Source organism: Austrofundulus limnaeus, unplaced genomic scaffold (genome assembly GCF_001266775.1).
Source record: "Austrofundulus limnaeus strain Quisiro unplaced genomic scaffold, Austrofundulus_limnaeus-1.0 Scaffold1694, whole genome shotgun sequence".
NCBI lineage: Eukaryota > Metazoa > Chordata > Actinopteri > Cyprinodontiformes > Rivulidae > Austrofundulus > Austrofundulus limnaeus.
Genome location: NW_013954096.1, coordinates 6,550 through 20,350, shown reverse-complemented (window position 1 = coordinate 20,350; position 13,801 = coordinate 6,550). Strand labels below are relative to the sequence as shown.

At 40.6% G+C, this 13,801-nt stretch overlaps 1 protein-coding gene across 6 annotated transcripts in view; it reads right to left on the bottom strand.

The window, feature by feature from the left end:
* The window catches only part of si:ch211-246m6.4 (transcription factor 15), a 44,742-nt gene extending 31,948 nt beyond the window's left edge, over positions 1-12,794 (bottom strand). For 5 of the 6 annotated variants that reach the window (XM_014033313.1, XM_014033312.1, XM_014033314.1 and 2 more), the window contains exon 1: positions 12,216-12,794. In XM_014033313.1, coding sequence (XP_013888767.1) covers positions 12,216-12,710 — 495 coding nt within the window. In that variant the 5' untranslated portion in view covers positions 12,711-12,794. Of the gene's footprint in view, positions 1-5,881; positions 6,349-12,215 lie in introns of those variants that run through there. The other variant, XM_014033315.1, reaches the window with a different exon arrangement.
* Between the last annotated feature and the right edge of the window lie 1,007 nt (positions 12,795-13,801).

Sequence of the window (13,801 nt, the reverse complement as noted above, 5' to 3'; positions counted from 1 at the left end):
TTGCATTTCATTTTCATTCTGTTTCATATTCAACAAGTTGAACAGATAATCCACCCTAACCCCGCTACTTGGTATCGGTATCGGTATCGGCGAGTACCTAAACTGAAGTACTCGTACTTGAACTCAGTCTTGAAAAAACTGGTATCGGGACACCCCTAGACATTAGCAACATTCCGTCCTCCCTGACAGTTATTGGGGAAATTTGACTCAACCATGTTACTAATCACAAATCAAAATGGATTGTATTATAATTCATCAGAAGAGTTAAAGTTCAGATGTTCAGCGTTCCAGCCAACAGTCTATTCTGCATTAAAGGTAAGAATTTAAATCGACCTTAGTAAATTAAATTGTTTCAAATGTTCTAATCTTGTATAAATAAGCATAGAAAAATAAATAAATAAATAAATAAGCATAGCATATTTGTGTGTGCACTCTGATCATAGTTTGTATCTTTAGAAAGTCAAGATGGATTATGTAGTTGTTATGAATCCTAAATCCTATCTGCAAACAGCAGCACTGTAGCTATGTGAAGGATAGGTAAGTCACATGACCCTCTCTTTTGATCTGTCGCTGCTGTTGGAGCTGATTCATAGTCATTTAAGGAGGACAACTCTGGTAGCTTTTTGAAATGCAAAATTGCTTAGTACATAGTATTGATGTGCAATACAACAAATACAACTGTTTTGATTGGGCAGGTTTTTGCCGTTTTTTTTTTTTGTTTTTTGTTTTTTTTTTGTAGTTTTTAATGTATTTTTGGGCTGGAAACTCTCCACTCTATCTGGCAACACTGCGAGGGAAATGTCAACCTCAAACTGCTACAAAAGGAAGTGAGTAAAATACCTTAATAAACAGATATAACTGAAATATTTTGTACATAAATGACTATTGTACAAAGGATCTTTTACTGATATATAATGACATTTTTTTGCCTGCATGCATCTTTTAATCATAAGAAGAGTGAATGTAAGCACAGCAACATTTTTTGCAGCTACCATACTACATATAGACAGAATTAGGCTAGGTGTCAATGGTTTGGCAGTTTATTCTATTTATCTTGAGTTTGTTTCCCACACAGCTTAAAACTATGAAATGTTTTACATCTTCTAGACCTGAAAGAACGCCAAATATATGTGTGCTACATCAGGGCTTCCAAAACTTTTCCATGCCAAGGCCCCCCAAACAGCATTAAATTCTGGCCTGGGAACCCCTTTGCAAGCCCACAAAAAATACTATAAAATATGTAAGGAAACATCAATATTTGGAATAAATAACATTTCTATCAGGTTTCAACTTGAGGAGTACACAAATACAGGCTTGACTGATAATGACAGGCAGACTCGGGATTAAAAAGGTAAATGAGTTTATTTACAGTGAAGGAGAACATCAAGCGGATCTTGAAAAGGAAATGCGACAAATTAGCAGATGGATCCAGAGGAGGTAAGGTAGGTCTGGGCGATTATTTGATTGCGATTATTGATAGAAAAAAATATTCAGGTCATCATGGTGATCAGCTGTGAGCCTCTTAATTAAACATGGTGGAAAGGTGCACAACAGCCAATCAGAATCCACCTTCTCCTTCTCCACTTACATTTATAAGTTGCTAAGGAAACGCAGACGGAATCGCAGAATTAACCAAAGTAATCCAGTATAAAACGCTGAATCTCACAGAGTTTGTTTATTTGGGCGAGTTTCTAAGGTATTTCCACTGTCGCTTCCTGTACCTGCGTTACCTGCTAACAGGCATGCAGGGTGTCCCCTCCCAACACAGACAAAGAGGGGGGGAAAGAAAAGTGAGCCGCGATGCGCAGCTCACTAAAGCGTCCTCCAAAAATATGAAGCGGCCTTAGGGTAACGTTTAGCACAGAACAATGTCCCAGTGGTTCTTCATTTATCTGGAGTAGAACTTTTCTGTAAGTTTTATCGGCACACGTTGGGCTGGATACAACTTGAAAACCGCTTCCTGTCTGAGTCTAATCACAAACAGCAGCTGAGAGACGCTGTAAACTCCTGAACACTCAGAAGGTGGGAGTTTATCCAACATTTTGTCGTGTGCAGAATCAGATATTCTTTCAGAAAAAATGAAACAGCATTGTCTGTTGTTTGATAAAGCACTATAAACAGGAGGGCGGGGGGAGGGTGGGGGCTTCCTTCCTTCCATGACAAAAGTAATGAGTTAGATCCTATTCAGTTGGCAAGTGTGCACAAATTGTTGCTGTTTGTGGGGTTTATGTTTCTTTATGGCATATTTAATGTGAAATTCAATTCTAAAACTTGAATTTTAAAAAAGGATAACTTTATTAATCTGAGATTCTATAATTTACACAAATGTCTTTTCCCCTTGGTAAATACCTTTTAAATACCTTGCAAAAGTAATTTAATGTTCTACTCAACCACAGCTATTTTTTGTATAGAAATTTATATAGAAAGTGAAATAATAGCCATTATTTTTTTCCTGTAGCTATTTATTTGTTAAATTATTTTGTAGTCACTTTTTAGGTTAACAAAAAAATCATGATCTTAGTCATGATCGGATGATAAGAATAAATTAATCGTGATTTTTTTTTTTTGCCATATCACCCAGCCCTAAGGTAAGCTTTGTAAACAAGTGTTCATTAGTCTTATTGTTGGAGAGGCAGACTCAAGTGTGCAGCATGCTGCATCTGAACTGTCGAAATCGGATCGGATTGTTGCAGTTTTATTACAAACATTGCATGATTTGCATTGTCAACATTTCGGAACCTCTTGTTGCAACCCGCTGGCAGGAGAATTTTTTACCCCCCTCCACATAAGAGCTTATTGTGTGATTGGTCAGAAGTTCATGGGTGTGTGCCCAAGTGTGCTGCAAATTACTTCAACCACTCTCTTCAAAAAAATAAAGAAAAAAAATATGACTTGCTTCCAGAAGCCAGCTGTTGTACCAGGAAGCAGACATTTATAGACATCAAATGGCCCAAAACTCACGGATGGAGACAAAACAAATGTTATGCAGGGAGCAATCTGTCTGAGGGGCTTATGAAAGATGTGTGCAAAAAACAAACGCTGAACAACTGCGTGACCACGCGTCGTCCTTTCAGCTGCCGAGCAACCATGCTGAAGACTTCAGAGGAGGAGGTGAGAAGGTTCAAATTCAAATTCAAAAATACTTTATTGATCCCAGAGGGAAATTAGGTGTTGTTGTAACTCATTTAACTAAAAACTTATTGTACATGCTGATGGCTGTGGGCAGGAAAGATCTTCTGTAGCGGTCTGTATTGCAGCGAAGTTGAAGAAGCCTCTGACTGAAGACACTTTGTCTTTCTATGACAGTCTGATGAAGAGGATGTTTAGGGTTGTCCACAATGTTCTTGATTTTATGTAAAATCCTTCTTTGCACCATAATCTCCAGAGATTCCACAGTCGTCCCCAGAACAGAACCAGCCTTCTTTATCAGGTTGTTTAGCCTTTTAGGTCCCTGGCTTTGATGCTGCTAACCCCAACAGATGATGGCAGAAGAGATGACACTCTCAACAACAGACTTGTAGAAGATATGCAGCATCTTGGCTACAGACATTGAAGGATCTTAGCTTCCTTAAGAAGTACAGTCTGCTCTGTCCTCTCTTGTAGACTGCTTCACTGTTGAGTCTCCAGTCCAGTCTGTTGTCCAGATGAACACCGAGGTATTTATATTCCTCAACAGATCAGAACAGAACAGTTCCAGGAGGTATCAGGTGTTTCATTGTTGTTTGTAGGAGGTTCAAGGAGAGAAGAGAGTGACAGGACGGAGGAAAAGAGGTACTTAGCTGAGAGCTCCAAGATGTTTCCAGGTCGAGAGAGGATCACAGAAAAGTACCAGGACCAAGGCACAGGTGAGTCAGCACTGTTCACTGGAGGACTCCTTAAAACACAAAATCCAAAGTTCCTCAAAGATTCTTCACAAGAACTAACAGGTGGATGTACCAACAGTTTTGAGATGACAATGTTCCAGTGACGGATGGCAGGTGCTTAAATACCAGCTGAGCTTCATCAGCGAGATCAAGAGCGAGTGAGTAATTGGTTGACTCCGCCCATGTCACCCAGGAGCTGCAAGATGAAGCTCAAAACAACATTACTATCGCTACTCCCCCTCAAGTATCGCCTCTCAGTAATCCAAGATGCTTTTCAGGGTGTGCTCGATAAAAGTCAGTGATGAGGTTGGGCTTAAAGGATCTTGGGATCCACAACCTCTCTTCAGGACCATAGCCTTCCCAATCCACCATAACTCTTTATGAACTCTTCTGCTCAAGTCAAGGATTCAACGTACAGTGAAGGCAGGTTAATTCAAATCAGACTTGGGGGTTGGGGGCTGGTGCTGGTAAGTTTGCTGTGAACTGAGGGGCGAGTTTCTTGGAGGTGTCTTTGAGTGATATATCATGGGAGGAGAGCCATACTCTTTGTCCGACAAAATATTGGGGGGCAAGAGTCGAGTGTTTCTCAGTCAGTCTTTTGTTTTGCTTCCTAGTCCTCACAAGAGCCTTCTTAGTCTGCCTCCAAACTCTTCTGCAGAGCCAAAAATGATGAGGGTATGGTGACTACAGTTTCTTGGCTAAGAAAAAGTGGAGGTAAGTAGCCCACTGATGCCTCGAAGGGAGATAAACCTGTCAGACGAATGAGTAATATGGTGTTATGAACATATTCTATTCAAGGGAGATGAGTAGACCAGGTGGCAGGATTATTGTTTATAACACAACGGATAGCAGTTTTGAGTTCTTGATTACTTCTTTCAGACTGACCATTGGATTAAGGGTGATAATCAAAAAAGAGCTTGCATCGCATCAAACAAAGCAAACAAAACAAACTTAATTTAGTGATTCTGTGGTTGAATATTTTTAAAAATAACTACAAAGTTGCTGTTTCATGTAGTTTTTAATATTACCTCTGTAATAAATATGTCTGTCTCGATCGTATCAAACACACACACAGGTGTATTTTTAAATCCCCCCCATGGGGATTCTGCATTGACTTTCTGGAAAATGGTCCCCACAATGTAGCAAAAATGTGCCCACACACACACACTCACAAAAACCAACAGAACTAACAGATTTTTGACGATCCTGTGTTTAAATATTTTTTAAACTAACAACTAACTACAAGTTGTTGTTTAGCGTTTTCTTTAATATTCCCTCTGTAATAAATCTGTTGATTAATCCTGTGATCGCTTACTGATGTCATCAGCTCATTATCATTTTCTGAGTGCGGAACAGCAGGTTGCTTTGTCACAAGTCGGTCAGCCCGGCTTGGGCCCGGGACAGATACTACCTCGCTTGGGGCCTCAGAGGGGCATTACAAGCGAGCTCACTTTACTCGCCTTTCCGTCTTCATGTTTTTTCCAGAATGCTCGGAGGACAGAATATGCATCAGTTCCGGACTGAGTCATCTTATGAATGAGGCTAGTGACAGTATTGCCTTCAAAGGGAGGCAGGCCAGTAACAAAGTTCAAAGCGATTTGGGACATCCAGGAATGTGGGAGGAGTTAAAGAGGCCCAGCAGGAGGTGGTGTTGACTTTTATTTTGAGCACAAATAGAACATGCTAAAACAAATTTCTGAACATCACAATATAGAGCGGGTCACCAAAAATGTCTCTTAGCAAAATAAACCATCCTATTGACTCTGAGGGGAGGTAGAATTCCTTCATTGGACTCTGGGTGGTCTGAGAAAGAAAATTGTTGGGAGAGAGCTTTAAGTTTTATGTCTTTTGAACCTGGTCTGTATGTTATAGAAAAGTTGAATCTGGCGGAAAAAGAGTGATCGTTTGGCCTGCCTGGAGTTCAGTCTTTTGGCTTGTTGAAGGTAAGCAAGATTCTTATGATCTGTCCATATTATAAAGGGAATCCCCCCCCCCCCCTCCAACCAATAACTCCACTTCTCGAGTGCCATCTTAAAAAAGACATATTTGTGATGTTACTTTTAAATTCTTATTTTTCACATTCAAATCATTCAGTTGGAATCTTTACATAGTGGAATTACTTTGCTTTGGTCTGAATTATTTCTTATTCTAAAGTTACCAGCCCCCCTTTCATCCCTTTTCTAGTGTGTGCCTCTAAGCAGCTTGTTTTGTTACTGTTCATTTAAGACCCGACCACTCTGGTTTGAGAGAGGGGGAGTCACATTTTCTAGCTTGTGGAAATGTTTTATTTACAATTTAATTAAGATGTTAGCAACTGAACACTTGTTCATCCAGCCTTACCAGACTGAGTCTGACCCAGAATGATTCTGGATCGGCATCCCTCTCCTACATGGTCTTGAAGGCTGGGTATCTCAAACTCTCCTGGATGTTATGTCAACCATCCCTCCTCCCACTCCCATCTGTGAACTGGTTGTCTGGAAGTAAGCTGAAGACCACACAGGTGGACACAACAACATCATTATTCTGAGACTATGGCTGGGTGGGGTTGTTTTGGGACTGCACATGGTTTATATACAGATGTTCACACATGTGCATACAACACTTCAGGGCTTCAGATACATGCCCCCTAAACTCACTGCCTTTGCTAGCTATCTCCCTCTATTCCCCCGCCTCCCTCCCCATACCATTTTTGCTCTGTGCAGGGTCTTTTTTGTATTCATGTTGTGTCCTGAAGTGGACATAGCATGATGTTTTTTTAATCCTCTTTTATCTTCATGTTCGTATTTCTTTTTTCTTTTTAAGAGTAGCACCTCCTCATGATGTTTTTTCATGATGATGATTCTTGCTCTGTGCAAGGGTCTATGGCAGCAAGACCTGGGGCACCTATTCTTTAAGTCTGTTGTGCTTTGTCTATATCTCTTGAACTGGTTGTTCCAAGCTGTAATTTCCCTTTGGGATCAATAATTCATTCATTCATTACCAACATCATAATTGACTTCGGCAGGAGATAGATGGCAAAAAAATGCACAGGGGTCAGGGGAACGATGAGAGAGGACAGCACCAACTCCGGAATCAGAAGCATCAACCTCCACAATAAATTACAGGTGACTGTTAGGGTGACTGAGTATAGGAACAGATGTAAATAGTATTTTAAACTAACAAAATGCCACCTCAACTCAGAGTCCCAGGACAAAGTGCAGAGGGTGGAGGGGAGTCTTCACTCGACTGAAGTCTCAAATAAAGCGATGGTAGAAATTTGCAAATCCCAGGAAATGTTGAAGTTGTTTCCATTTCTCAGGAATAGGCCAATCCAACACAGCCAGCCTTTGCTTTCTCGGGATCCGTCCGAACCTGTCCATTCTTGAAAATAAGGCCCAAAAAGGTAGTGGAAGATGCACTGAAGTCACATGTCTCAGCTTTGACAAAAAGTTGATTCTCCAATAATCGTTGTAAAACAGTTCGAACATGCTGAGTGTGTTGTTGATTATTTTATAATGTCGTCCAGATAAACAAAAACAAATTGCTGGAGAAAGTCTCAGAGAAAGCTTGGAAAACTGCGGGGGAGGAGGCGAGGAGGTTCCAGGAGGTAAGTATCTGCGGTTGCATTAGTTAAACCGAATGCCATAACCAAGTACTCAAAATGACCTAATAGAGGTCTGAAAGCTATTTTACATTCATCACTTTTTTATACGAACCAGGTGGTAGGCAAGGAGATCCAGTTTTGTGAATATGGTGGGCTCTTGGAGTTGTTCATATGCTGAATCAGTGAGGGGGAAACTGTATTTATTTTTAGTGATCACTTGGTTCAGTTCTCTGTGATCAATACAAGGCCTCGGGGATTTATCATTTTTAGAAACAATGAAAAATCCAGCTCCTATGGGAGAGGTGGTCCGACGAATGATACCAGAAGCTAAGGAAAACTTGACGTTTTCACGTATTGACTCCTTCTCAGGACCAGACAGATTATAGAGTCTACAAGATGGCAAAGGGGCTGCTGGAAGGAGGTCTATAGCGCAATCATATGGACGGTGAGGAGGTAATGAGAGAGCTTTAGATTTACTAAATACAGAAGCAAGGTCATGATAACAGGAGGGAATGGATGATAAATCAATCTTTTCAGTATTAATGGGATGTGGGATGGATGCAGAGACAGCAGATTTTAAACAGTTATTAGAGCAATACTCACTCCAGGTCTCCAGAAAAACAAAATAATCATCATGAATGGGGGGAGTTTTTTGTTTTCCCATTCTGAGAATCCAAAGTGATATTAGGCTTTCCTTGGCTTAATAAACATAACACCATTATAAATTGGTCTGAGGGAAGAGAGGAGACCTGGAGTGAGTATTGCTGTAACAATTGTTTAAATTAATGGTGGGTGTATGTGCTACAGTGATAATTATGTGGATTGTAGAGAACTTATAGGAGATGGTGGAGAGATTTTGACCAGTGAGCACTGCCATAGACAAGGACTGAGAAAGTTCCTTCATGGAGGTGAGAAGTTGTTCCACTAGATTGCTGCTGAACAGATTTTTTTTCCGCTCCAGAGTCCATTAACACCAACACAGGGAGATTTATGATATTAACAGAGTTTTGAAGGAAAAGTTAAACAACAGCCAGGAGAAGTAGCACATACACCCACTAGTATCTCCTGTTCTACTGGTGGGAATGGACTTTTAAACATGCTGGACAAGCAGCAATAAAATATCCTTTCATTTTTCATTTAGCATCATTTTTATCAATAACAAACTGAAAAATCCTTCATGAAAGTAGAGAACAGATAATTATTAATGGATCTTAAATGAAAATAGGCGTGGGAGCTTTGTAGTGCGTCACCTTGGAGTCTTCAAATTACGTATGCGATGTGTTCAGCACCAGAAGTGTATGTTAAGGGGACTCTGTTAAATGCCAGTTTACATTGTAAAGAAAAACCACCCAAATGATCTGAATTACCACTAAAAAACTGACTGTGTCGGATGTCCGGTTCTTGGGGGAAAAGATTACTAGGGGTTGCTGCTGGAGAAGTTGCCAGATTCTGGTTCGTGGAGGAGGCTGTAGATGGTAAGAGAGAGGTTATTTTTTAAATAAGGGGAAAAAAAATACCACCTAGCTTATCCATGTTATCAGAATGTTTTTGTTGTTGCACTAGAATCTGTTGAGTCTTCTCATTTTGTTATGTTTCTCTTGAAGAGAAAGGGATTCAAGAACCTGCTCACTGTCAGTCTTGCCGTGTGTAGAACATTCTATTAGATTTTAGCTTTAGGAGTAAAAATACAGGCTTGACTGAAAATGACAGGCAGACGTTTTCAGTGAAGGTGGGGATCAAGCAGGTCCTGAAAGGGAAGAGCAACATATACACAGATAAATCCAGAGGAGGGAAGGTTTGTAAACAAGTGTTCTTTTTTCTTACAGATATTGCTGAAGAGGCAGACTCAGAGGAGGAGAGAAGGTTCCAGCAGGTTAGTATCAGGTATTTCATTGTTGTGGTGTGTGTGAGGTTCCAAGAGAGGAGAGAGTGACAGGACGGAGGCAAAGAGGTACTCAGCTGAGAGCTCTAGGTTGTTCCCAGGTCAAGAGAGGATTATAGGAAAGTACCAGGACCAAGATACAGGTGAGTCAACAATGTTCACTGGAAAAGTCCTTAAAACATAGACAAAATTCAAAGTTACTCAAAGATTATTCACAGGAACTATCAGGTGGCTTTACCAACAGTACTGATATGACTGAATGTTCCAGCAAGAGATGGATCACTCTCAGGAGCTTAAATACCAGCTGAGCCTCGTCAACAAGATCAGGAGCAGGGGAGTAATTGGTTGACTCTGCCCATGTCACTCTCACTGCAGGTTGAAGCTTAGAGCAACACGATCTCCACAATTTCAATATATTTTTCATAAGTTATATAAAAAATGAATGAAAAACAAATTCAATTTTATGGTAATGATTTAAAACAGGGATACAAGTTAAGTTAAGTTAGATTAATGAATTAATCTAAAGTTGATTGATCTTATCGATCGACTAACGATTAATTGATAAGCGACCATTTTCTTAAAAGTCTGACATTTCTCTTGAATTGAGTCTTTATATAACATGAAGCACTGATTTTTTACATGCTAAATTAAAATAAAGTACAGTATTATTTTGACAATCCATTGTGCCAGCTGTGTTTAACACTGACTGAATAAACAGAAAAATGTGGCTTCCTCTCACATTATCAAACTTGAACATATTTATGGTTTAGTGGTAGAGCAGCCGGCTTGGGACCCACAAGTCACAGGTTCAACTCCCCCACATGCCATTGTATCCTTGGGCAAGATATTTAACCCCAATGCCTCTGATGTGTGTCCCATCAGTATATGAATGTGACTGGCACTGATTAGTCTCCATAGTTAATTGTTCATGTTAGCTTTGTAGGAGATCTAATAGAGTGCTGTGTGAATGGGTAAATGAGGACACAGATTGTAGTGTGAAGCGCTGTGAGTGTCCTGGATGGATAGAAAAGCGCTTTATAAGTACAGTCCATTTACCATTTATAAAATATAACAAAACAGGAATCACCACCAAGCAATTGTTTGTTTACATTACTTGTGGTTCTATCTGGGCTGGGCTGCCGATTTGACGTCAATTACTGTTCATTTGATTGGTTCACTGGGCCAGATTACATGACACAGATGAGATTAACTAACTTCAAGTTAATTATTTGAAGTGACTGAAGCTTTTTTTTTTTTCTATCACACGAGTCAAACTCAACAAGAAGAAGCTAACATTAGCTACAGTTAAGTTCCTGTTCTCTGTCGTCCTGCTCTCTTGTTGTAAGCGTCCGGTACAGCCTTCGGTACTTTTTCTTCGAGTTTGGTGAAGTCCATTATTATTGTTGTGCCGCAAATAATACTAAACAAGACTTGCGCATAATTATGACGCTGCCAACGTCAAGGCTGTGCTCTGCTCAGCTCAACAGGGCCGGGGTAGAGTATTAGTGGTAGAGTGGTAGTGGATTGCTATTTAGATGCAATATTTTAACATTGTATTGACTTAAGACAGCCTTCACCCTCCACTGTTAAAATAATGACGATCAAATGAAGAAATTATTTAATAAGCACCATTACATTCATAAATTTAAAAAGCGCAAATCCATAAATGGATAAAAATTTAGCATGAGCACAAAAATGCAAACAAGAAAATTAGTTCTGCAATATGCGCTTCAAGGGACCTAGTGCCCACCACTGTGTAGTATTTTAAATGTGTTTCACAATCATTAAATTGATGAAAAAATACTTTTTGACATATTCTGCCCAAGCTGTTCGTCTAGATTTGGGGCGAATTTGGTATAGTGGTAGGGCAGACAACTTGGGGTCAGAAGGTCACAGATTAGACTTGAGCTGCCATGCCTACATGTGTCCTTGAGCAAACCACCTAACTCCAAACTGTCCCTTGGGCACTTACATAGCTGCTCCACTTGGGTGTTTCTCACATGTGATGATCAAAGGCAGAGCACAAATCTCAGTATTGTATGGGAACATGCATTGATGACAAAGTACATTTGCAAAATAAATTACATTTGTGTGTTATCTTTTCCCAGAGTTCAATATATTAAAGGTCTATGTTGTATTCAATTCAATTCAAAAATACTTTATTGATCCCAGAGGGAAATTAGGTGTTGTTGTAACTCATTTAACTAATAACAAAAATATATTGTGAGGTTAACAAATTGTTTATCTATACAATAAATGTATATTTTATCATATCTGCAGCTGTTAAGTTAGAGCTCTGACAAACACTGGTTAGTAGCCTATACTATATTATTCTGCATGAAGATCCTACTTTTGTAAAACTGACAACTTGTTTACTGAGTTGTCAGTAAACAAGTTGTTAAGTTTTTTCATTAGATTGGAACAAGATTTGCAGGCGTCTGTCTGCAGCTAACACTATGTATTGCTGAACAATGACCTGAAAATTTGCTTTACTACAGCAAAGTAGGCTATAATAGAAACTTATGTGTAAAATGTTGATCCTTGTGCATTTGTCTGAGAAATTTGTTATGTGTTATAGTTTATAGGAAAACATTCAGTTCCTGATGTGTTCATCTTCCTTTTCTTGGGGTCCACAAGTATACACATAGGTCTACCCTATGCGTGACAATATAGTCAATGTTGAATTGAGTATGGGGAATGAAATGCATGCACTTATTATGAAGGTTAAAATTTGGGATTAAATTGATACAAAAACAACAAAGGGAAAAAAATCATGTAAAACATTCATTTTCGTGTTTCTGTCTATGTCAGGTAAACTCAGAACGCAGGTCTGGTCAAAGCCTGGGGGTCATTGTCCTGGAAAGCAGTTCTTGGTGAAGTTCCTCACCTGTCTCCTCTGGTTGCCGAGGCAGAAGGTACAGATGGGCCGAACCGAAGAGGCGTTGATCGCGGCGGGGCCATGCAGGATGTCCTGGTATCGGAGGCATGGCTGTCCGTCCCGGCAGTCTTCTCCCAGCAGCAGCACGTTGGCCAGGTGAGAGATGTAACTGGAGGCCAGGCGCAGGGTTTCGATCTTGGACAGCTTCCGGTCCGCGGGTTCGGTAGGGATGAGGGTACGAAGCGCCATGAAGGCCGTGTTGACGCTGTGGGTTCGGTCTCGTTCCCGCGCGTTTGCTGCCTGCCTCTGTTTGCTGACTCCTGACAGACGCGCCTCTCCGCCGCTCCTCTGCTGCCTCCTTGTCCGCCTCGGGGCGTCAGGATAGGCCACCGGCTCCTCCTCCTGTACGGACTCCCCCAGCAGGCTGCAGCCGTCCGAGGTGTCGGAACCGCTGTCCGGGTCAGAGGTGAAGCTGTCGGTGTGCGCTGTGCTGCTGGACTTCATCCTAGTCTGAAACGAGCTGCTCCGCTCGTGCTGGCGAACTGCTCTTTATCCTGGGAGGAGCAGTGAAAATAGAATCTGGGGTCGAGCAGCTGCCGCCGATCCGGTGACTGAGGGGCTCTGTCCATCCAGGCATACTATTTGTGCTGAGCATGACGGCTGGTTTCTGGGTTGAAGCCAAATCTAAGAAGGGAGACAGGTGTAGGCAGAAGGGGGAGGAGGGAGCACCTGTTGTCATCTGGAGGATGGAGATTTAAATAGACTCGACCTATTTGGACTTTTCACAGCACCAGATCCTGATAGCGTATTTTATTTTTCTTTTATCTGAGATTTTATGGACTAAATTGCATTTAAGAGTGAAGACGCATACGTGCTTTAAAGGAGAAAAGAAAAGTGTTTTAAAAGCTAAAAGTAGTTGAAAGAAAAGCATAAAATAAGCTTGTTGAGAAATTTTCAGATCTCAAATAAAAATTCACACCAACTCAAATTTAAAAGCTGAAAAGTGAAAAAGCTCCTTGGGTGTTTTTTGGCAATAGGAGGGTTTCACGTGATGTCACAATGCAGTGCCACAAGAGCGTGAAGTTCAGCTGGCAGTCAGGAAGTGAAAAAGACTGGGGAGAAAAAGTGGCCCAGGAGTTCTTGACAGACTGGCCCACTTTCAAAGGCTGTTGAAAATACTCAGACTTGAACATGATTTTGTTCAAAATAATTACAAAGCATTTATTTGAGATGTACAGTGTGTACCTAAGTTGCAGGTTTTTGGTCTATGAGAGGAAACTGGAATACTGGGAACAAACCCATTCAAGCAGAGGGAGAACATGTAAACACCCAAAAAGGTTCCAGGCTGGGATTTCATCCAGCAACTGAGAAACAACTCCTCTACCAACTAAGACACTGAGCTACCAAATGTTTTATTTATGATGCTGATCAAGATTCTCAGTCACCCAGATGACTGATCAAAAAAATATGTATATACATATATTGTATATATCAGATTTCTATTCTGTTCTAAGCTATAGACCTTCATGAAGCTTTAAAGGTTAGAACAAACCACTAATACAAATATTTTCAACTGACAAAGCCTCGCTGATGGG